The 23,771-nt window shown below is 62.0% G+C and overlaps 1 protein-coding gene across 8 annotated transcripts; it reads left to right on the forward strand.

Annotated features, from left to right (window-relative positions):
* Positions 1–1,167: 1,167 nt before the first annotated feature.
* Positions 1,168–18,394, forward strand: IL17REL (interleukin 17 receptor E like). 8 transcript variants are annotated; one of them, XR_014845557.1, is made up of 18 exons: positions 1,214–1,434; positions 4,151–4,178; positions 9,501–9,650; positions 9,821–9,930; positions 10,131–10,245; positions 10,498–10,542; positions 10,783–10,922; positions 11,078–11,149; positions 11,231–11,285; positions 11,613–11,776; positions 11,848–11,892; positions 12,142–12,199; positions 12,321–12,484; positions 12,653–12,733; positions 12,843–12,900; positions 13,684–13,907; positions 14,516–16,662; positions 17,113–17,532. XR_014845557.1 is itself a non-coding variant. In XM_085025341.1 (16 exons), exons 1-16 carry the CDS (start codon positions 1,333–1,335, stop codon positions 13,707–13,709), a joined length of 1,413 nt encoding a protein of 470 aa, XP_084881467.1. In that variant the 5' UTR covers positions 1,214–1,332; the 3' UTR covers positions 13,710–16,927. The 8 variants fall into 8 exon arrangements, 1 of the variants encoding a protein (XP_084881467.1); XR_014845559.1 differs by lacking the exon at positions 17,113–17,532 and having other exon boundaries at positions 14,516–15,893; positions 16,492–16,683; XR_014845553.1 differs by having other exon boundaries at positions 1,168–1,434; positions 13,684–16,662; positions 17,113–18,394.
* Positions 18,395–23,771: the final 5,377 nt, after the last annotated feature.

The following is a 23,771-nucleotide window of genomic DNA, read 5'->3' on the forward strand; positions in this document are numbered from 1 at the left end:
ACCCACCAGGCCATGTGCAGCCTTTTGCTCTGGGGAGGGGCAGTGCCCTTGGAGTCACCTGATGCCATCTGGCTGACCCCAGGGCTGAGGGACAGGGCAAACCAGGGGCAGCAGGAGGATTAGTGCCTGGACTTTCTGGCACCCAGACATGCCAGCCTGTTGCCGGCCCCACCACCAGCACGGAGGCCACTGGTGAACACCCGCTAGGCGGGGCTCCTCCCCTTTTGTCTGCCCCACCAGCTCAGCCCAGGTGACCACAGAAGCCCAGCCTCAGTGCTCTAGGCCTGCTGGGAGCGAGGGTGAGGCTGGACAGTGGACTCTGGCACCTGGACCAGGGTAGCAAAGGGTGGGGCCCCTGGTCTTGGGTGATGTCCACGCTGGGTCCCATCCTCTGAGACCAAAGCCCCCTCACACGTTTCCCAAGTTAGTCCTGTCTCGGGCCTGTGCCACTTCCCGGAACACTCAGGCTCCGACGAGGGCCCAAGAGACAGCAGGCAGCCAATGCCACTGTGTCTGCAGTGGGATCACCCCAGGGACCCGCCTGCCTAGGGTGCCAGCCCCAGGAGGGTGCCACTCTGGGTCAGCTCCCCTTGACACTTGGGGTGCCTGTAGGGGTTCCAAGCAGATCCCCAGCACACTGGGGGTTCCCTGGACTCTCCAGCCATTCACCCTTTGCACGCCCCCATGGGACAGTGCACTCCCAGTCCTGTCCTCCAGCAGGTGCAGGATGGGGCTGGACACAGGGAGCAGAGACCCAGGGGCCCGGAGCCACGCCTTGGCTCTCTCCTCCTACTGCGCTGCCCGCGCGGCCGGGGTTGGAGGTGGACAGGATGCTGTGAGCTGCTGCCGGGAGACTTCTCTGCTGGGAAAATGGGAGAAGGAGCAGAGGGAACCCCCAGCAGAAGCCAAGCCCCAGAGTTACAGGCCACGGGGTGCTGCCCTCTGGGGTGAGGGATTCCAGGGGGACGCCAGCATGCAGGGAGGCTCCCTGAGCCCACAGGCCCCCAGCCAGCGCCGCGCCAGCCGCCAGTCCCAGCAGAGCCCGGTTACCTGAGCCACGAGAACTCCGAGTTCCAGGATGTCCCCTTTGGCAGCCCAGGAACTCCGCAGGCTTCTGGCCAGAGTCCAGGTGGTAGCAAACGCCTGCTGGGGCGGAAGCTATGGGGCTGTGAGGAGGCCAGCCCTGTGGAGGGAGTGTCTGCCCCAGGGAGCAAACTCACGCCTGCTCGCTCCTGTTTGTCTTTGGGCTGGAGCTGCAGGCTGGGAGGGCAAGGGGCTGCCGCCACGGGGCATCCTGCAAGCTCCCACACAGCAGTCACGTCCTTCGGCCAGATGCTGACTGGGCAAGCAGTGGCCTTACTCTCCCTGACCTGGAGCGCTTACCAGAGCCTGGCGGTCCCCAGGGTCTCAGAATGTGGCCTCTCCTGTTCTCAGGTGAGCTTGCCCCCCTCTTAGGCTCTCCGCTTGTGGACCCTGGTTCCTCCGCAGGTGGGCACGGGCTTGGGGACAGGGGAGGGGTGCCAGGCCCCGGGGCAGTGGGTGGTAGGAGGCTGAGGGGGGTCTGGGGTCCTGGGGAATCCCTGTGAGGTGTGGGGCTGGACCCTGCGGCTCTGCTCTGGGAAGTGCTTGCTTGGGCATCCGAGGACCCGAATTCACGGAGCCTGGTGTCCCCATCGAGGGCGCTGGGCTGCAGGCAGCAGCGCTTGGGCCTCCTGCGGATGCTGTGCTGAGGGAACGCTGCGGGAGCCGCTCTTCCTGGGCGGGAAGGAGTTGCAGCCAGGTCATCACGAGACATTCACTGGCTCAGCTCATGGGAAGCTCCCCACAGGCAGCACCTGCCCTGAGAAGACTGTGTCCCCGGGGGGCCCTGCGTGGGGGGCCGGGCTGTGGCCCTGATGACACCTGCTGTGTGCTCTTCCCTGTGTGGGGACAGCGGGAGTGAGGCAGCCCCTGACCGCGGAGCTCCTGTCCTAGTTGCGGAAACACAAGACACCCGGTGGTGAGGCCAGGAAGAGGGCACTTTTGGAGCGAGGGCTCACGGGCACGTTTCCGGGGCAGTGGCCGGGCCCCCTGGGGGACACTAGGGAACACTGTCAGGAGGAAAGGCAGCTCCCTGAGGTCTGGGAGTGGGTCCAGCAGAGGGCCAGGGGGGCTCGTTGATGGACAGAGTGGGTCCAGGTGGCCAGGCCAGGCAGGAGCTCAGAGGCTGGGGCTGGGCTCAGATCAGAGGTGCAGGGAGGCACGGGGGGGCGGTGATCCTTCTGGCTGTTGGAGGGGACCGGTGGCTGCAGAGGAGCCAGCTGGGGATGGGGCCTGGGCCTGCTTCGGGGGAGATGGATCACGGGGTGGGGCTGCTTTGGGGTCCCCTGTGGAGGTGGACTTGGACGGCCTGAGGGTCCCGGACCTCAAGGAAACGGAAATCTAAGATGGACCTTTAAGAGATGGAAGTGCTTCCTGGGATGGGGGCCTGGGGGCAAGTTTTCGGGCAGGAAACTCGAATTTGGAAGAAAGGGTCAGATGCGGAGAACTGAGGTTGGGGGCAGCCGGGCAGTGAGTGGAGGCCAGGGCGAGGTCCTCGGGCGAGGGCTGCGAGGAGGAGAGAGAATCCTGGATCCTGGAAGGGCGGGGCCAGGGGCCTGGCGGGGGGCATGGAGTTCCAGCCGCTTTGGCGCCGGCTGGGCGGTGGGATTAGGGAAGCAGGGGCAGCCCGAGAGCCTGCAAGGCCTCGATGAGGGAAGGGCGTCGCTGCTGGGGTGGCGGGGTGGGTCTCAACAGGACGGGGGTCAGGAAGCCCTGGATGGCGGGTGGGGGCTGCTGCTCCCCCGCACCCCCTTGTTCTGGGCCTGGGCACGTCTTCAGTGGGGTCTGGGGGCAGGGCCGCTGCCTGGGGCACGGTGGGGCGGTTAGGGGCACCCTCCCGGGCACGGGCATGGTGAAAGTGTGCAGGACCCGCCCTGCCCCGCGGGCAGGTCCCCGCCACCCTGCCAACCTGGGAAGCCCCAAAAAGCCCGACGGAAACCCCCTTCCCCTGGGGCGGGTGGGGCACCGCTCTGTCTCCGCCCCGACACCCCCCCAGGGCGTCACGCCAACCCCGTCCTGCCACCCCCACTCCCAGCCCCAGAGACACCAGGTTCCCTGGGCGGCAGCCACAGGTTTGCTGACATTTGTGTCTGCTGGGCCCTGAGGGGGAGTTTTCACCAGACCGCATGAGCCTGCAAAACCCAGCCCAGTCAGGTGTGGTCTTCAGACCCAGGCAGAGCAGGAGGTCCCTAGTGGGTGGGCAGTGCCCAAGGGCCAGGTTGCAGGAGTGCCCTCCAAGGGCTCTGCTTCCGGGGAGCCCCTCCAGCTTGGGGGTGGGAGATGGGAGCAGGCCCCGGTAGGTGGGAGGCCGCCCGGCGCTGGTTCCCAGCATCAGACGCTGTGGGACGGAGGCAGGTATCCCCTGTTAGTCCACTCGGGGCCGTGGACCTCACCCACCGCCACTCAGCCTTGCTTGGTCTGTCCCTGGGTGTCCCCTTGGCCTGCGGAACTGGGCTGCCCTGCCCTCTGCCCACCTGCTCAGTCATATTCTGGGCAGGACACCAGGTGGGTGCAGCCCTTTGTCCGGCAGAGCCCCCTTGCAGCCCCCAGGCCCGGGCCCCCCCCATGCAGGTGTTTGGGGCTCTGCTGCTCGGCACTGTGGGAACCTGGGCACAGGCCACCTACTGGGACCAACCCCCCAGGCCCTGTCTGAACCGGGTCCCTAGTCCCCTCCCCTCTGCCTGGGAAGCTGAGAGTCCAGCGGGAAAGGGGGTCCCAGGCTGCCCCCCATCCCAGAGCTCCCAACCCTCACTCGAGGCAGCCACTGGACCACCCCAGGCACAGCTGCAGCCCCCGAGCCCTGTTATTTTCCCACGTGCCTTTCCACATCTGACATGCACATAACTTACTGTGTCGTGTCTCCCCCTTGTCATCCCGAACCCAGCACCCCGACAGCGCCGGCTCAAGGAAGGCCAGTCAGTGTTGGGGGGGCAGCGCTGCGGGAGTCGGCGTGCGGTCCGGGGCAGTGGGGCCTGAAGCCCCTGGGGTCCAGGTCGCCCAGGGCAGGTTTGGGGGTGGACTGGAGGTGGCCGAGCCAACCCCTCACTCCTTCTCATTGTTCTGTCCCCAGGGCTTCACCTGCAAGAGCCGCGTGAACCGTGAGTACATCTCAGGCTGAGGGGGACCCACTGTCCTTCTGGCCCTCGGTCCTCTTGTCCTCCCGGGAGCCAGGTCTGTCCTGCAGCCGGGGTCTCCCTCCCCCGCCCACCGCACATGGCCCAGGCCCTGGACGCCCCTGCCCATCGCCCGGTGCACAAGGGCAAGGCCCTGGCTCATGCCCAGCTGTGGGCCTGCTAGGTGTAGAAGTCATGCTTCTTGTTTTATTGAAATTTATTCCTTTCCCAGTGGCAACGCCAGTCTACACCCCCACCAGCAATCTGTGGAAACCCCCGTTTCCTCTTATCAGAATTTCCCATTTTTGCCCAGTGTGACATGACATCCCATTTTAAAATAACTTCATGGTCTTTGCAAGCACTGTTTATATTTATTAAAAGGGATATCTAAGGAGAAAAGTTAAATCTTGCTCCAGAGCCTCATATACAGATAAATAGTATTTACATTAGGAAAACATTGTTCTAGACATGTTTGTAGGCAAATATACTGTTAGAGAAAACAAATATTTTATAAAAGTGAAATTACCTCGTTCCATTTAAAATTTTGGCTTGCTTTTTTTTTTTTTCAGGGCCGCACTCATGGCACAGGGAGGTTCCCAGGCTAGGGGTCCAATTGGAGCTGCAGCTGCCGGCCTGCGCCACAGCCACAGCCATGCCGGATCCCCCACCCACTGAGCGGGGCCAGGGATCGAACCTGCATCCCCCTTAGGTGCAAGTCCAATTCGTTTCCACTGAGCCACAACGAGAACACCCGTATTTGACTTGAATTTCATAGGAAAAAAGAAACCAAAGAAATGGCACGACTTTAAAGTTTCTTCACCTCAAGAGGGGTCGTTTCCTCGAAAGCCCCTCCAAGGTTAAGGAATGAGACTCCCCTCGCCCCCAGGCCGTGTCCCCGGTTTGTGTGACCAGCGGTCAGTGGTCGTCGGGCATTGAGTGTCATCGGTCACCCCAGAGGCAGTCTGGTTGCTGGACGTGGCCGCCCTCCAGGCTTCTCCAGGGCCGCTCAAGGCTCCACCTTCTGGCCACATCCGCTGAGGTCGGAGGCCAACCTGGCATTTCCCCCGGAGGCCGGGAGCCCTCCTCCTGTCCCCAGGCCGTCAGGCGTCCATGCCGCCCCCGCGACACCTGTCCTCCGTCCCTCTTCCAGACCCTAGGGTGCTTTGGGCTCTCCCATGTGGCTCGTCCCTAACGTCCGGGAGAGGCTTTCGCTCCGCCCTGAGCCCTGGCGTCCCCCGCCACGGCCGCCTCCGTCCCTCGCGGTCTCGCCGCCGCTTTTGCGCCATCGTCTCACCCTTTCCAGCCCGTGGTTTGAGTTTTTCCTGCGCTCATTTGTCCTGAAGGGGGTTGCCTGGCTCCTTGACTGTCCCTCCGGTGGGCCCGCCTCCTCCACTGACCCCTGGCTTCACTGAGGCAGTGTCCTTGTCCCGACAGGGACACCACGGTCGAATTCCTCTCCCCCTTCTTCCGTTTCTTTCCTGCTTTCCTCTTTCTTTGACTTTTTCCTGCGCTCTGTCTGTGACATTCTTCCCGTCGTGGTCACTGCTTGGCAGCTCCCTCCAGACCCTCGGTCCCTTGTGTTCCCTCCCCCCTCTGTGACCCAGACCCGCGGTGTCCACCCCAAGGAGCTGCGTGCGAGCCGGCGGTGCCCGGGAGGGGGAGGACCTGGCAGGTGCGTCCCGGGGCAGTGGGGGGGCCGGGAGGGGCCTCCCCGTCTCCCTGGCCACCCCTGTCAGTGACAGTACAGGCCGCCCAGCCACCTTCCGTCAGCATCAAGAATTCCAGGGCTTGTCGTTCCACCAGCAGGGCCTCTGGGTGGCGGGGTCTCTGGCTTCACGACATCTGTTGGTTTGATGTCATAAAGAACCAGGGGGGACATTTTGTGAGGCCGCGGCTTCCCCAACTCCCGCTGTGTGTCTCCGAAGTTACTGAGACAAGGGTGCGCCCTCCCGTTTGGTCGGCTGCCGCCTCTGTTGTCCCTGTGGGGGCTGTCGTGTGGGGGCTGTCGCCTGCGTCACAGAGACCTCCCCAGGCTCTCTCCTCAGCCTTGCGGTGCCACCCAGCACTTTTGACTTCGGCATAATTATATGTACAAGCCTCCTCTTTCGTGGATCTTTTGAGAAATTCTTCCCAATCCCCAGAGTTCCCACCGTGGGGCAGCTAAGACTCCGACTGCAGGGGCTCGGGTCGCTGTGGAGCCTTGGGTTCCATCCCCAGCCCAGCACACTGGGTTAGAGGAGCCAGCATTTGTGACCCAGATTCAGTCCCTGGCCCGGGAACGTCCATGTGCTGCAGGTGTGGTCATAAGAAGAAAAGATGGGAAGAAAGGAAGGAAGAAAAAATAAGAAAAATTCTCCCCAACCCTGAGGTTCTTACTGAAAGTGGGATCTAGCTGCTCACAGCTCAGAGTTGATAGTTGAGAGGCGAGGCTGGTGGACGGGAAAGGTGGCTTTATTCTGGCACCTGGAGGGGGGGTGGACTCCTGTCCAAAAGGCCGACGCCCCCCCTGACAGTCAGGCGGCAGGGCCTTTAAAGCGAAGCTTCAGGGGTGCATAGGGGCGAGGGGCTGCCTGCAAAACAGCACAGTCAGCTGTCAGTCACCCCGAAACTGGCCACAGGCGGTCTGACCAGCGGCATCCTGATTGTTTGAAGGGCGGTGCGTCTTCATTCCCAGGGTCCCTTTGGGCCTGTTTCCGTGGCCAGGTCTCCGAGGTGCGGCAGCGGTTGTCCTGGCCACCGTCTGGTCACCACGTGGTTGGCATCTTCCGTCGGGCGGGGCTTTCAGCGTCTGCAGCGCCGCCCCCAGGACGGGCTCAGAGCAGGAGCTGCAGCCCGAGAGGAGGCGCCAAGGGGCCTCGACTTTGCTCGGTGACTGAACCGAGACTATTCGGTCCTGGTTGACTGCTTTCCTTTCTTTCTACGTTTTCTCGTCTCTTGATGAGACCTATTCCCGATGAACCTTTTTCTACAGACGAGAGGCAGGCGGGGGGCCTGGGGGAGGAACCCCGGGTCCTGCTCCGTGTGTCAAGCATGCAGACTTGCCCCTGTGTTTCCCCCACGTCTGTACCAGAGTTTCCTGTTTCAGATTTAGGGCTTTCGTTCGTCCAGAATTTATGTCTCCGTGTGGTGCGAGGTAGGAATCCATTTGTCAGCTTTCGACACCTGCACGTCCAGCTGTGGCCATGCCTCTGCCCGGGCGCCACCCCTGCCCCCGACACGGCGGGTTCCCGCCGGGCGGCTGGTTCCTGACCCACCCGTGTTTCTGAGCCAGGCCCACGTCTCCGTCACCCCCACCAGTTACCGATTTCTTCTGGAGCGAGTCCCCTCTTGCTCCTCTTTCCTAAACTGTCCCGGAAGATGGTGGCCGTGGGCGCGGCTTGCCCGGCTGGCTCGTGATGAGCCCTTGAGGCGGTAAACAGAGGCGGTGCGCGCTCCGACGCCCCAAGACGAGACGGCACCAAAGCTCCAAAGGCGGGGCCACGGGGTCCGGGCCGCAGAAGCAGGAGGGTGTCCGACAGACCGAGTGCTCCGAACCCCACAATCGGCAACCCCGAGGGGCTGCCTGCTCTGCACAGGTGGACGCGGGGCCCAGACCCCCGCACCGCGCCACCTGGGAGACGGCTCTGCACAGAGAGGCCGCAAAGGCTGAGCAGGGCGAGGGCGGCAGAGGCTAGAAGAGAGCAGGTGCCGACGGGAGACGGGAGGGCTGGGAAACGGAAAGAGCAAGTCCGCCTTTTCCCTCTGGCTGCACCCGCGTGACCTGGCAGAGGCGCGCCCTGTGGGAGGGCCACCACAGCCTCTAAGTGCTCCCACAGGGTGTCTGCCCCTTACGTTCACACCACCTTATGTGGCAAAGACATCTCGATAACAGAGAACTGACCCTCAGGTGTGAATGGCCAACGGGCAGGGACCCTCGAGACAGGGTCCCGGGGACTCTCCTGAGCGAGCCTCAGGCGGCCAGACTCCTAACGGGATCCGTGTGAGAAGCAGGGTGAGGGAGTTCCCGCTGTGGGCAGCGGGTTAATGATCCAGCTTGTCTCCATGGAGGTGCCAGTGGGATCCCGGCCCAGCGCAGTGGGTCAAGGATCCGGCGTTGAGTTGAATCCAGGGCTGCTGGCAAAGCCGGGGCTCCCCGTGGAAAGGGAGGCGGTGCGGTGTGTCACGGCTGCGCTCTGAGGACGCGGGTGGGGAGCACCCGTAGAAGGGGACACTGGGGGGCCCGGGCCTGGACAGGCTCCTGCCGGTTCCCGTGAGCGCCGCGGCCCAGACCTGTGCGAGGAGCGGACAGAGCAGGTGACAGGACCGACTTTCATCGGACTCTCTCCTGGGATCCCAAGAGTCGGGACCGTCAGCATGAAGGAAGTAGGTGGGATGCCGTTGGAAACCCTCACTCAGACGCGGTGACATCAGCGTGAATCGGAAAACCAGTGACCACGCCGCCGCCGCCAGCCTCCCGGCGGCCCCCAAACTCCACTCTTCACAAAGGAAACCAGGCAGGGCTTCTGAAAGAAGTGACCAACCTCTAGTCTGGGACAGAAAATGGCCAAGAAGAGCCTGGGCCGTCTTGTCTTAAGAGGTGAGGAAGCACCAAGGGGCGGGGGCAGCTCCGAAGCCAGTGGGAGCCAGCAGAGGAGCATGCGCCACCCAGAGGGTGGCATTCGAGCCTCAAGAGACAAGAAGCATTGCCGTGAACTGCAGCCCATGGTGAGACCCATGCGTTCATATATTTTAAGGAAGAATTGCTCGTCTCTGTGAACCAAGCCATCTTGAAAACTGAGCAGGGAGTTAGTTCCCTGGTGACTCAGCAGGTTAAGGATCCAGCATTATCACTGCAGCGGCTCTGGCCAGCTCCCTGCACAACACCTGGTCTGACCGCTGTCACCCATGCTCTGACCCTCAGGCCAGTCCCGCCTGCCTGTGGACAGACAGAGCCCCAGGCTGCAGTGACCTCGCGGTCATGTCCCGGCCCCCGCAGGCCTTTCCTCTTACTTGTCTCTGAAATCAGCGGGGCTTGCCGGCTTGCCAAGGGTGGGTTCCTCGGCCCCCTGCTGGCCCGGTGACAGCAGTACGGCCCACACACAGGTGAGGCCACTGCCTTGACCTGGGCCCCCTTCCTGGTGCCCAACACACAGGTCCGAGCAGGGCTCAGGGTGGGCCCACCACTCCCCAGGGGCCAGGTTCCCTGACCCCACTGGGACAGGGAACCCCCAGACTGTGCAGCCCCAGAGCCGCCCCCACACACAGCCAACACCCACAGAGCCTCCCCGCCGTGGAACCGAGGTGCTCACCCTCCCTCTCCCTCCCCAGGAAATATCTTCAACAGCTTCTGCCAGCAGCCCCCCACGTCTATGTCCAGGTCGGTGCTGGAGGCCCTGGCGCTCTCCACCGCCATGAAGTGCAGCCCCCCTGATGGCTGCGCCTTGCTCTTGCGGGTACAAGCCTCCCTCATGCCGCACGGTGAGAGGCGGCCTCGCAAGGGGGGATGGTGACACCCAGGAATGGGGCAGGGGCTCAGGGCTCCTTTAATCCCATGACAGCCGGGGGCGGGGCAGGGCAGGGGGCCTGCGGACACTTCCGAGAGGAGAGGGAGGGCGTCTGACAGTCTGCCGGCCCCTCCCTTCACCCAGAGAGCCTGCGGGGCCTGGAGGCCTGCTCCGTGAGCCTGGACACCCAGGAGACGCAGTGCCAGAGCGTGCGCATCCGCAGGGCCTCCCGCCGGCTGCAGCGGGGGCAGCAGGTGAGGCCGGGGTCTGACCCGGACCTGCCCGTCCAGCTGCCAGCCTTTGCCGGGCGGCAGCAGCTGTCCCCGCGCTTGCTCCTGGCCACCCTGGGCCCCGAGTTCTGGCTGTGCGAGGTGGAGCTGGCCCGGGGGGTGGGGGGTGGAAGGATGCAGGAGGGCGCCCCCAGGTCCCGCGGCTCACACCTGTCCCTGCCCAGCTCCAGGTGCACTTCGACTGCTTTGAGGTGGGCGTGGCCCAGAGCCTCTACGTCACCCTGCGGACCGTCCCCCACTTCTGCGGGATCCAGCTGGACCAGCAGTACCAGGTGGAAGGTGGGAGCCCTGGGGGCAGGCATGGACACAGCTGCCACCCAGCCCCCCAGGGCATGACTCGGGATGGGCCGGACCCAGGGCAGGGAGCAGGGCCCCCCTCCGGACAGCTCCCAGCAAGGGCATGTGGCTTAATTTGGGGTCATAGCCTCCCTGGAGAGGAGGGACTTCTAGAAACCCTCCAGGCAGAAGCCCTGCTTGGGGCATGGCCCCTGGGGGCAGAGGGCCGAGCCCACCATGGCCCTGCATTTGCAGACTGCAGCGACGAGGACGTGGGGAGGGACGTGCCGGACTGCTTTGGTGAGACCCCCCCTCCGCCCCATCGCCCGGGAAGACCCGCAGGCCTCCCACTAGGGTCGTCTGCCCGCCCTACTTGGGAAATGATGCGTCCTCAGGTGGGCGACTCCCGAGAGGCCTGGGTCTGGCAGGGGTCACCACCTGGGCGGGCCGTCAGACTCCCTCCCTCTCCTCTGTGAAGATGGAGCCCTGTGCCCAGTGACCTCTGGCCCCAGGGCGACCCCACCTGTTGCCCTCCTACAGCAGGGAAGCTCTCCTATTGGGTGGCCCGCAGCCACAAGGTCGTTCTGGTGCAGGTGCCAGAGGCTCCCGGGGGCCCCGACTACTACGTGCGGCTCTGCCTCAAGCGGTTCACCTGTGAGGAGGCGGGCGCCCCGGTGCGGGTGAGCCCGGTTCCAAGCCCCACCCCACGGCCCGAGCCCCACCTGTCCTGGCTCAGGCCCGGCCCACCCTGCCCCGTCTGTCTGTCTGTCTGTCTGTCTGCCCCGGACCTCGCTTGCCAGCCAGGGCGGGGCCTGAGCCCTTCACTCCGCTGCAGGTGACAGCAGACGGGGTCTCCCGGAGAGTCTCCCTGCCCTACAGCCAAGAGCTGCCATGCTTGTGCCTTGAGGTCAGTGAGGGTGTGGCCCTGACAGCCCGGAGTGGACAAAAAGATGGGGGGACCCTCCGCTGACCCCAGCCTCTCCCGCAGGCCTGGCCTGCGACCCCCGACGCGGTGCGGATCCAGGCCTGCCCCTTCAAAGACGGCAAGTGCCCTGCGGTGCCAGAGGAAGGGAGTGGGGAGAGAGGAGAGAAGGGTGGGAGATGGGTGGGGCAGGGGTGCCCAGCAGAGTGGGGCCGGGCCTGACCCAGCTGGGAAGGCTGAGGCTAGGGGACAGAGGGCAGGGGCAGGGGGAGGGCTCAGCCGTCCCGCACACAAAGCCCCAGTTTGGGGCCGGGGCCCAGAAATCCACAGAAGCCCCTGAGTCCCTGGACCTGGCCCAACGGCCACTTGAGCAGGTGCCAGGGCCTGTGGTCCACCTGCAGCTGCGGTGGGGCCCAGCTGACTCGAGTCCGGGGGGAGGGTCCCGCAGACACAGAGACGTTGTGGGACGCTGTCTACTACCAGCCGGGCAGCCAGGCGCTGAGCTGGGAGCCCCCCTGCCCCGTGAGTGGCCACGTGAGCCTGTGCTGGCGCCCAGGGCCAGGGGCCCCCTGCCTGGAGCTGGAGCACTCCGGCCGGCCGGCACACGGCAGGGTGAGTGTGCCCGCCGGGCGGGGACAGGGAGGGGAGGGACGCCGGGCGCTGGCTGACATGAGCCCCCTCAGGTGCGGTACCCGCTGGTGGACGCGCAGCCCCAGCTCTGCCTGAAGGTGAGTGGGCTGGGCCGCGGCCTGCCGCGCATCACCAGGGCTTGGGGAGGGGCCTGCAGCCTCGTGTCCCCCTGTGCCTTGCCCGGCCCTGGGGTCCAGCCTCCCAGCAGCCCCTCGGAGCCCCTCCTGCTCCTGCAGTGGGGGGGAGGGGAGTCTAACCCGTCCTGGGGGGCTGAGAAGGGGCCCAGGCTGCCCTGCCCCACCTGTCCCTGCACACGTGGCCCAGCTGTGGCTCTGGCCTCCCTGCAGTTCTCCACGAGCCTGGGCGTCCGGCTGAGGTGCCCTTTCCAGCAGCTGGGCTTCCCAGGTGAGAGGCCCTTCTCTCTGCTTGTGTACACGCCTCTCCGTCAGGGAGGCTCATGACGAAGGCGGCCGCTTCGTGGGGTTGGGAGGGGGGCGGTGCTGGGCCTCACTTCTCCCCCCTGCAGCCTGGAAGATGACCGTCCAGCCGGCCCCGGCTCCGGGCCGCCTCCGGGTGGCCTTCTTCTCGCCCAGCCCTGCCCGCTTCCAGGTGTGCCTGTGTCACCAAGGAGGGACGTGGCCCTCGGCCTGCCGCCGAGTGCTCCAGGCCACTGCCATCCCTGCAGCCTCAGTGAGCTGGGTGGGGTGGGCACTGTCCTGGGATCAGGGAGGGGACCCCTCCCTGCCCCATGGTCCCGAGCACCCATGCACCCTGCACACGCGTGGGCCTGGGGACTGGGGACGCGGGGCAGCCTGGCCTGTGCCTCTGCTGCCTGTGACCTTCCCTCCCCCGGCCCAGGGTGACCCCACGGAGGAGCCTGTGGCGGCCTTCGTGGACATTCCCGAGGACGAGGCCTGTGCGCCCGGCACCTGCATCCAGGTGGGTGCCGCTGCCCCCGCACTCCTGCTCTCCCAGGACCTCCCGCCTCTCCCAGGGGCGTGGGCAGGACTAAGGCCGTGCCCACCCATGCCCCCCGCCCGGCCCGCAGGTCAGGAGGACCGATGCCCACTTCTCGGCCCCCCAGCAGCTGTGTGACCTTCCGTGCGGTGAGTCCTGGCACAGCCCTCGGGGCCGCAAGAGGCCAAGTGCCCGACGCCAGCCTCTGCTCACGGCCCGGCCGGGGTCCCTCGTCTCCCACTGTCAGGATCGGGGCGGGGGGGGGTGCACTGCACAGGAGATGGGGGGCCGATAACCACCTCAGAGCCAGGCTTCTGGGCTGAGGCGCAGCCAGCCAGCCCGGCCCGGCCCTGACTTGGGGGCTCGAGGCTCCTCCGGGAAGCCTCAGTGGCAGTGAAGCCGCGGCCTCCTCCCGGAGTGTCCCCCACCCCCTCTGAGCACAGCTGAGTCACGGCCGCTCCGGGGCAGCCCCACTCCTGCCCACCTCCCCCAGGAAAGGCCCCCAGACCTGCATCCTCCCCCTCCCTGACCCTTCAGCAGAGCCTCGCCGCCAGGTCTGGGTCTTGTTCCCCAGCAAAGGTCACTCCATAGATCACAGGCCAAAGGGCCCCGCCAGGGGCCTAGAGTCTGGACAGGGGCGCCAGTACCTGCCAGCCAGGTGACCTGGGGCTAGCCTGGGGCCGTGCTGAGCGCGTCCCCCGGTCGGGGACAGGCCTGTGAGAGTGCGGGTGACTGGGCGCCGCTCAAGTGGGAGACCCAGGGGGGCGGACACTGCTCTTGGGTCTGGGTGGACGCCCTGGCCATGGGACGCTCGCCTGCTCCCTGGGCACCGGCTCGCCAGGACTGGGCACCCAGAGAGGGCTTGGGTGGCAGTGCCCCAGGTGAGGTGGGCACCGGGCAGCTCGAGCCAGCCCCACATTCTTCCCTCCCAGCTGCCACCCAGGGGACAGCAGCCTGAGGCCAGGTGTCTCGCCAAGAAGAAGCAAGCGCCAGGGCCCGATGGTGGGGCTGTGGAAAGGGGTCAACTCACACCTGGACCCCAGGCTCTGACGCAAAGGCCAGGCCTTGCCTGGCCCCTGACTGTGGGGCCTGTGGCCCTGCCGGAGCTCCAGAGGCTGTGGCTCCACCGGGCCCCTTGGGCCAGGCATGGATTCAGGTCAGACGAAGGACCTTCAGCCCCCCCGAAACCCCTGAGTGGGCGCCAACTGAATGGCTGCCCGGGGTGCCCCCTCCCCCAGAGGGCCCAGCCCCTGACCTGCCCCATCTCAGCCCGGTCCAGGCTCCCTCTGGACAACCAGGGCCAGGGCCTGGAGTGCGGGGCGTGGGCCCACCCTTTCTGCAGCTGAGCGGCTCCGAGGGCCCAGGACCACCTCGGGTTCCTGCTGAGAGCACCCCTCATTGGCTGGGGTCTACACACTCGGTGGGCCCCTGCTGTCCAGGCTGGGCCTCCCCCGGCCCTCGGCCCCTCACACAGCTTGCCCTCCACCCTTCAGAGGCTCTGCTAAGAACCCGAGGCTGGCAGGCCACCCGGAGCCCCGCACCACCCCCCGGGCCCCCAGCAGGCCAGCGAGGACTGGCCGCTTCCGGTGGCTTTGGGGGCCTCTTGCCAGCAGGTGCCATTCTCAGATGTGTCACATGCACGGACGGCCACCATGGGCCACCTGTGTTCAAGGACCACAGGGGAACCCTTGGCCCTGCAATGCCACTTCTGTGTCCCAGGCCCGAGGTCGCCCAGCATTTGGCCGGTGGGGTCTGCCCTCACAGGACTCTCCTGCCGGCTGCAAAGGACCACCGGGCCGCCCCCCAGCCACCGTCGCCATTGCCGCCTGGTCACAGAGCACACAGGGACGGGCAGGGACGCCGCCATCCACCAGTGCACACCTACCTCCAGGCCCCGGCCTGGCCGTCCCTCGGTCGCTGGCCTTCTCGTCCTGCCGCTTACAAGGGCTGCTGCCCTGCGCGCAAAGCCAGCGAGCTGCTCGTGCAGGAGCCACTTGGCCGGCTGGCCCGCTTCCCGCCGTGAGGACAGAGACGGGGTCCACGGGGCAGGCCGGCTCCTCGGGGTGGGGGTGGGGGACCACAGGGCCCGGAGGCACCTCCTAAAACGGGATCCGGGGGCCATGACCGCAGCCGGGGGCGAGGGTGGGCCACAGACAACAGCAGATGGAGCCTGCTGCCCTCCACCCACAGCCCCAACCGCCCCGTCTGTGGGAGGGAGAGTGGGACCCACTCGGCCCGAAGGCAGCCCCCTGGACAACCGATGGGCTGCCCACCCCTCAAGCCCCAGGCTCCCTCCCGCCCCTTGGGGCTGTGGCTTTGGGCTCAGCGGAGGACCCCTTGCCAAGCTCTGGAGACCCGCTGACCCCAGGCGCCCCCTCCCCATCCAGGCACAGGGCCAGGTGGGGGCACAAGATCCCAGCTCTGGCTCAGTGCCCCCCAAGTTCCTGCTCCCCCGCCCCATGCCAGGACCACCCACGGGTCCCCTGGCCCAGGAAGAGAAGCCCCAGGAATCCTTGCCTGCTGGAGCGGGGAGGACTTGCTGGGGTGGCTGCTGGGAACTGACTGGTCGCAGGCTCCTGGAACTTGACGTGGCTGCCCTGCCAGGGAGGCGGGGGGTGGGGGGATGCAAACAGAGGCGACAGCTGTGCCCTCCAGGGACTAAAGATGTTCAGGGCCCCAGCTGCCCTGCTGTCCAGTGTGTGCTGCCACCAAGTGGTGGTGGCACTCAGTGCCAGATTCCGAGCTGGACCCGGCATCCCCCCTCCACTGCCTGGGCGGGTAACTGCCCCCAGCAGCAGGAAACCCCATCCCACGCACCGCCCCCGCCCGGGCTCACGGCTTAGCCAGGGTGAGCCTTCGGATGTCCGAGTGTGCCTCATTCATTCACTCATTCATTCCTCAAGCAGGCACCGAGCAGCCCCCGGGGGGCCCCAGTGTCCCAGCTTGAAGAACAAGCGGCACTGTCCCCAGAGCTGGGGACACCCCCCCCCCCCGGGTCTGCCCTGCACTGAGGGCTTCTCGGGTCAGGATTTTCCATCCAAACCCCAGGCGTGGGGCCACAGGCCACCCTACCTGGACCTGACCTGTGCGTGGGGAAGACGGGCCACAAACAGCTCAATATGGAACCGATAAGGACCACCCGGTACCAGCGTGGGAAGGAGGCGGGGAGAGCAAATAGGAAGGGTGGGACGGATGCCACTGAGAGGAAGTGGTCCTGGCGACACGTGAGCCTGGTTCTAACAGGGGTGGGGGGGCAGGTGAAGGGTGTGGCAGGCAGGTGGAACCATGGGGTGTCCTGACTTTGGTACCTTGGCTACGAGTGAAACAGGGCCCGGAGCTGGCACCTGCTGATACGAGGAGCCAGTCATTCATGCAGCACTTTCTGTGAGCTGCTCCCTCAGTGATCAGAACAGATCCCTGTCCCAGGCAGAGAAGAGGGGCATAAAAGTTAAAACAAACAAACAAACAAACAAAAAAACAAAACCGGTAAATTATCTAGGATATAAAAAGCTATTCAGAAAGTGAAACAGGAGCAGGATGCTTTCCGAGGCGGTCTCGGGGGCAGCGCGGCAGCACAGGTCTCAGGCAAAGACAGGAGTTAGTGGACAGACACCCCTGGGGACACAGGGTTAACACCCCGAACGTCCTTTCGCAAAAGCAGAAAAGAATGGCACGTTTTTCCTATTGGCTGAGCAGCAGGAGGTTGCAAAGAGGGCGTCTCCCCCTCTCTTACGAGCCAGGCAGGAGCAACCCCTTCCGCACGGATCTCCAGAGGGATGACGCCTGTCCTCGAGGGCACAGGACGTGGAGCTTACTTCGTGTGATGAGAACACAGCTTCTGCTCTCACGCCCATTTGTGTGGAATGTCTCATTCCATCCTTTCGCTTTCAACCTCTCGGTACCTTTGTAAAGTGAGTTTTTGGGCCACGGCACACGGTTGGATGTCTTTGCTAATCTCGGCCTTTTAGTCGGAGAGTTTAATCACTCACAGTTAAAGTCATTACTGAAAAGAAAGGGTTTACTCCATCGCAGCTCCCGCTCTCTGCGTGGCGGAATGGTTTCTTCCCTGCTCCTCCGTCCCTGCCTTGTCTGGGCTCCGGTTCTTTTCTTAATGGCTTCCTTGGGAATTACAGCTGAAAACCTCAACGTATAAAAATCTATTTTGAGTAATACCAATTTAGTTTCAAGAGTATACGCTCTGCTCCCACGGCCCCACCCCTGCCCCTGGTGGTGTCACAGGTTCATCTTCAACTCGTGTCCATTCACGGAGGTTTATGATTTGCCTTTTAAGTCGTGTCGGGAAAAATGGGTGTTGTAAACCCAAACTGCAATCACACAGACTTGTAACGTCTCCCATGCAGGTACCACGTTTTGTACTTTCTTGTGGCTTTGAGCTGCCGTCCGGCGTGCTGACATCCAGCCTGAAAGGACCCTCGTCTGCTTTTCCAGGACGGCAGCTCCACTAACAAGGAACTCTGAGCCTGTACTTATCCGGAGAGTCCTATTTTCCCCTTCATTTTTCTGTCTTTCTTTTCTTCTTCTTCTTCTTTTTTTTTGGCTTTTGAGGGCCACACCTGCAATGTATGGAATTCCCAGGCTGGGGTTCAAATCGGCGCTGTAGCTGCCGACAACACTAGCCCTTAACCCACTGAGCGAGGCCAGGGATTGAACCTGTGTCCTCACGGATACGAGTCGTTTTCATTACCCCTGAGCCATGACGCAAACTCCTCTCCTTCATTTCTGAAAGATGGTTTTACTGGCTATAGGATTCTTGGTTGACATGCTTTTCTTTTGCTTCAGGGCTTTTTTTTTTTTAAGTTTTATTGAAGTACAGTTAATTTACAAGGCTGTGATAATTTCTGCTGCACAGCAAAGTGATGGGTCGTACAGACACACATGCCCAGTCTCCCTCTCTTCAGGACTTTGCCTGTGTCGTCTCACAGCCTTCTGTTCGCCAAGCTTGCTGTGGCAGCAGAGACCCAGTGTGGCACAGCCGGCATAAGGAGAGGCTGGGTGAGGTGGGGGGGGTCAGAGCTGAGGAGGGAGGAGAGATTGCAGGAGGAAGGGAGTGCCGGTCACCGGCTGCTGGCCAAGTGCAGGAAGCTTGGATGATGAGCATCTGGAGAGGAGAACCCACCTGGACAAGAGGAGTCTGGGGAGGAAGCCCCACTGAAGGCCGGCCTTGGATGGGGGGCAGAAGGACAGCTCCTGAGTTGAGTCAGGAGGGAACAAAGAAACCGGTGATCCCTCCGAGCTGCTGGATCCAGCACGTTCAGCAGTTTGGAGATTTTCCCGTTTGCAGGAAGCGTAGGGGCCAGGCTGCAGCTGTGAGCTGAGTTCTGCTGAGCAGGAGAGGCTTGGCTTGGCTGGGACTCAGCCCTGGGAGCTGGTGCAGGGGCCAGGGTTTGGGTGTCCGGGTCAGGGTCGCCAGAGGAAGGGGAGGCAGCTCCGCGGGCAGGGAGGGCCGATGGGACCCCGCAACGCGGGCGGCAGTGGAATCCGCGGGGCGCATCCACCCCGCCAGCCGTCAGCCGCGGAGCCGGCATGTCCGCGTTCGCCCTGCTGCAGCCGAAACGCGAGCAGCGGTAGGTTCCTGCAGAACCTTCCTGAGTGCCGCTTCCAATAAGATTCTGATTGTTTCAATGCTTGTTTCAAATGGCTGCTTATTGCTTTAGGAGGCGACTGGATCTTTCTTTCTGAAACTCTCCACGTGCGTGTTGAAGCGTACAGCTTTCTGCAGCACAGAGAAAGCATCAGGCCGGGACGGGGGCGGCGGCCACGAGCCAGGCTGGGGAGGCGGCCCTGGGGATCAGCTTCAGCCCCGCACGCGCGGCGGGGAGGGGCGTGGCGCGCGGGGGCGGGCGGTCGGGCGGGGGTGCGGGGAGCCTTGCCCCCGGTGTGCGGGGTGGAAAACCGAATCGGATGTGGGATGAGAGAAAGGGTCACGCGAGCGTGGGCTGAGGAGGCGTGGGATTTGGGAGACGCCCGGGACCAGATGACAGCGGGGGGCACGGGGTGGACCTTCTGGGGCACGGCCAGCGGGGGACGTGGACCCCGCCGGGACCACGGGGGAGGGCGCGCGCGCGCCGCCCTTTGCCGCAGAGGCGCCGCTGCGGGTGAGCCGGCCCAGAGCTGGGGTGGGGGGGTGCGGGCGCGCCGGCCCCCGCAGGGCATCCAGCCTCCCTTGGGCCCCTGGACGAGGCGCCTCCGTACCTCCGACCCGCCCGCGGCGCCCCCAGCCCCAGCGCCCCGGGAGCACCTCGCCCCTCGGGGTCCGGTTTACGCAGGCGGGCGGGCGGGCGGAGGAGGGTCGCGGCTACGCCCCGGGGGTCGGCAGCAGGGGCGCAGGTGGACCGGGGACGCGGAGCAGCTGCGGGGGCGGGCCTGCCGCAGGAGAGAGGCCGTCCCTGGGGACGAGGCCGGGCTCGGCTCGCAGGCCCCGGGGGGCGAGGGGAGAGGCGGGGGTCAACGCGGGGCCGAGCAGCCTTGCGGCCCCACCCCGCCCCGCTTCGGCTTTTACCGGGGAACGTCTTTGAGGGCGCCGCCGTCGCCTTGGGCACCCGGGTCCCGGGGCAAGGGCCCTTCTCGCCGCGCGCCCACCCCGGAGGAACCCCGCGACCCTCCGCCCGGTTCCTGGCGGCGGCCGGAAAACTCGCTCAGGGGCACGAATCGAGTGCCTGAAACACATGTTTATGGGGGGGGGGGGTGGCCGCGCCTGTGGCCTGCGGTCCTTCTCCAGGCCCGGGATTGAACCCGCGTCACAGCAGCGACCCCGGCTTCTGCAGTGACGACAGCGGATCCTTAACCTGCTGCCACAAGGGAGCTATAACCACCTGAAAGCTACGTTTTTCAAGTGTTTTGTTCACCTCATTTTCAACCATCGCGCGGCAAAAGTGACGTCTTTACAGCCGGGCACGCGCCGTTTTTACTTTAGTGTTCTGAATTTTAACGCATTCGGGTAGCCGTCGCTCTACCGGGTTACGAAATAGTTCCATCGCCCCCAAACCTCCCTCCTGCCACGGCTTTCAGGCACCCTTGCCTCCACCCACTACCCCTGGCACCACTGATCCTCTGTCCATGATGCGGGGTTTGCCCGTGCAGGTGGACTCAGACAGAAGACAGCCTCTGGGGGCTGGCTTCTCTCACTCAGGGTGATGCTGGTGGTTCAACAATTTGGTTTTTTTTGTTTTTTGGTTTTTTGTTTTTTGTCTTTTTGCCGTTTCTAGGGCCACACCTGTGGCACATAGAGGTTCCCAGGCTAGGGGTCTCATTGGAGCTATAGCTGCCGGCCTGCACCACAGCCACAGCCACGCAGGATCCGAGCCACATCTGCGACCCACACCTCAGCTCATGGCAACGCTGGGTCCTCAATCCACTGAGCAAGGCCAGGGATCGAACCCGCGACCTCATGGTTCCTAGTGGGATTCGCTAACCACTGCGCCACAATGGGAACTCCTCAACAGTTTCTTTCTCCGTCTACACCAGCACAGTCCCTTCGAGTTGTTTCCAGACCGTTACAAGCAAGGGCACCACCAAAATTCACGTACAGGTATTTCTCTGGGATGAGTGCCCGGGGTGGGGTGAGCGTACCTGCATGAAAACTCAGAAAGCAGCTCCGGCAGCAGCTGCATGGCTTTGTGTTCCCAGCATCCCGCCAGGAGCTCCGGTCCCCACACCACCGCCAGCCCCGGGTATAGTCAGTAGGTCAGAATTTCTTCTTTCGTCTTTCTGATAAGGTCTAATTTGCATCTCGCCCCTGGCTAACGACGTTCACGTCTTTTCACGGGCTTCATTGCCGACCGTCCGTCCCTTTCAGTGAAGTATCTGTTCCATCCTTTTCCTCTGCATTAAGCGTGTTGTTTACTTAGTGCTGAGTTTTGAGAGCGCTTTTATATTCTGCATACAAGTCCTTTTCAGTTGAGTGGTTTGCAAATATTTTCTCCTAAAATTTCTTCCCGAACAGCATTTTGTAGCTTCTCTCATTATTTTCTTGGCAATGTCTTGGGGAGAGAAAAAAATGTTTTTTGTCTTTTTAGGGCCTCACCCGTGGTAGTATGGAAGTGCCCAGGCTAGGGGTCAAATCGGAGCTGTAGCCGCTGGCCTACACCACCGTCGTGGCAGTGCCGGATCCTTTAACCCACTGAGTGAGGCCGGTGATTGAATCCGAATCCTCGAGGACACTGTGTAGGGTTCTTAACCCAATGAGCCACAATGGGAGCCCCAAAGGTATTACATTTTGATGAAGTCCAGTCTATTCACTTTTTACTTGTATCGACTGGGCTTTTGGTGCCATTTTTACCAACTTTGAGACTAACCCCGTGTCAGGGGGTGTTCTCCTGTCTTTCTTTCTGGGAGGTTTTCAGCCTGTGTGTTACCTGGGACTCGCTTTGCGGCGGGTGTGGGGTTGAGGTCGGGTTCTTCTCTGAGTGGGTGACCAGTTACACCAGTTTCACGGCCCTTCCACATATGCTGCAGGACCGGATGCCGGATGAGTCACCTTGCTGGCGTTCGGGCTGGTAGTTTGTTGCATCTCCAGGTCACGTGGATTCCAGGTGCCGACGCCTTTACCGTCTGGGTCTTCAAATCCATGCACTTGGCAGGCCTTAAAGGTTTCTGTGCATCGTTTCTATGTCTTTCGACAGCGTTTCGTAGCTTTCGGCAGGTGGATCCTGCACGCATTGTGCTAAATGTTCACCTAGACATTTCAATGTCGGTTCAAGGGCGACGTCATCAACAGTAATTTCCTGAAACTTCGGTTTCCAATCAGTCGTTGCTTATGTGTGGGAATATGATTGGTGTGTGTGTGTGTCTGTGTGTTGACCTTGTATCCCGCGGTCTTGCTAAACTCACGTATTAGTTGAAGGAGTTTTGTTCTCTCTTTTTAAATAGACCCCCTGGGATTTTCTGCACAGATAAGTGCGTCCCTAGAAAAAAGGACAGTTTCAGGCTCCCGTTCCAGTCAGTCGGGATGTCATTTCTCTTTCTTGCCCTCTGGCACCGGTGCTGTGTTGAAAAGAGTGATGTGACGGCAGCTTGATCCTTGACCCTGATCTTGGGCGGCGGGGGGTGGGTGGGGGGTCTGGAGAGCGTGACGTCTTTGTTAAGTTTCTTTCACAATAACTATGCTTTTAGCTGTAGGATTTTTGCCGATGCCCCCTTGTCAGGTTATGGAATTTTGCTGGACATAGAAATCTGAATTGGCAGTTCTTTTTCAGCTCAAAAAAAATGTGTGACTTCCTTCTGAGCTCTGTGGTTTCTGAGGAGACGCCCAGTCATCCAACCATAATTCTTCTATGCGTACTGCTACATTTTTTCTCTGGCTGCTTTTAAGGTTTTGTCTTTTGTTTGTAGTTTCCAGCAATTTAATTATGAAGGGTCTCGGTGTGGGTCTCTTTCAGGTCATCCTGGATGGGTGTGCACTTCTTCTTGCATTGTAAGTGTATGTCTTGCATCAGACGTGCAAAGTTTTCCGTTATTATTACTTTGGAATACTGTTTTGGTCCCACACGCATCCTCTCCCCCCGGAACTTCGACAGCACAAAGAGAGTCCTTTGCTGTGGCCCCACGGGTCCCTGAGACTGTTCATTCTTTAAAATCTCTGGCCCATTTTTCAGATTATGTCCACTGATACATCTTCGAGTCCATTGACTCTTTCCTCTGTCATCTCCGTTCTGCTGTTGGATCCATCCAGGGAGGGTTTGGTTTGGTTTTTTTTAGTTATTAAATCTTTCCGTCCCCAAATTTCCATTTGCGTCTTCTTTACATCTTTCCATTTCTTTTTTTCTTTTCTTTTTAAATTTGTGCTAGAGTATAGTTGATGTGCAGTGTTGTGTCCATTCCATTCCTTTGCTGAGTTAATATTTTGTTGAGACTGTGTGTAGTTTCCGGATCAAGCATTTCTTATAACAGCTGCTTTACGGTCCCTGTGTGATAATTCACACCTCTGTGTCGTCCCATCTTGGGGCGTCCCCTATTGTCTTTTTCTATGTGAGTTGAGGTTTCCTTGTTCTCCACACACCAAGTGATTCCACTTTATATCCTGAACATTTGAACATTAGTGCTTTCCTCCCCTGCACGTGGAGAATGTTGGTATTCTTGCGTTGGTCTCCTGAAGGCTGTGGTTCCAGTGTCTGATCAATATTATTTGCTGCTGTTCTTTTTCTTTTTCTTTTTTTTTTCTTTTCTTTTTTTTTTTTTTTTTTTTTTTTTTTTTTTGCCACGCCTGCAGCCTGCAGAAGTTCTTGGGCCAGGGAGTGACCCAAGCCACAGCAGTGACAACACTGGATCCTTAACCCACTGAGCCACCAGGGAACTCCTAGTCTATACTGTTCTGATCAGGTGCCTGGGGGCACCACCGGCGCTCGTTCCGAGGCTTGGGTGGATCTTGCAGGTATCTGCTGTGCTCCTCGGGATCAGAGCCGTGCACCTTCGGATGAGGGCTGAGACCGGAGCTCAACACTTTAAATCTTCTGAGGTCACTTCCCTGAATGGCTTCCTCTTCATCACTTTCCTGGTACTTTCCAGGTACCTGAGGTTCCCTTTTCTTCCCCCAGAAACCGTCTGTTTCTGCACTCATGACGCATTTGGGGTCAAATGGCGGGGGGACATAGAGGGAAAAAGCAGCTGGTGAAAAAGTCCTGCCAGGCTCCGGGACCTAAGATCCATACACAGAAACCAACCGCATTGCCACAGGCTGGCGACGAGCCGTCCCGGAGGAGACAGAGAAAACAAGTCCATTTACGACAGCCCTGAAAAGAACACGACGAGGGGACGGCGACTCTTGTGCCCTTAAACCCACATGGCGCTCTTGAGAGACGGTAAAGAGATCTGAACAAATGGTGAGACCTCAGGGTTCATGCGGCCGGGGGGGCGGGTCACTCAATATTGTCAAGATGACAGTGCCCCCAAATTGACTAATAGATTTAGAGCAATTCCTCTCAAAATGTGAGGTTTTCAGGGGGCAGAAATCAGCAATCTGCTCATAAAATATGTATGGAAATGCAGAGCACACAAAATAACC

This window comes from Sus scrofa, chromosome 5, assembly GCF_054392235.1.
Source record: "Sus scrofa isolate SSC_HxYL_T2T_F1_AM1 chromosome 5, Sscrofa_HxYL_maternal_Yorkshire_Landrace_v2.0, whole genome shotgun sequence".
In the NCBI taxonomy this organism is placed as follows: domain Eukaryota; kingdom Metazoa; phylum Chordata; class Mammalia; order Artiodactyla; family Suidae; genus Sus; species Sus scrofa.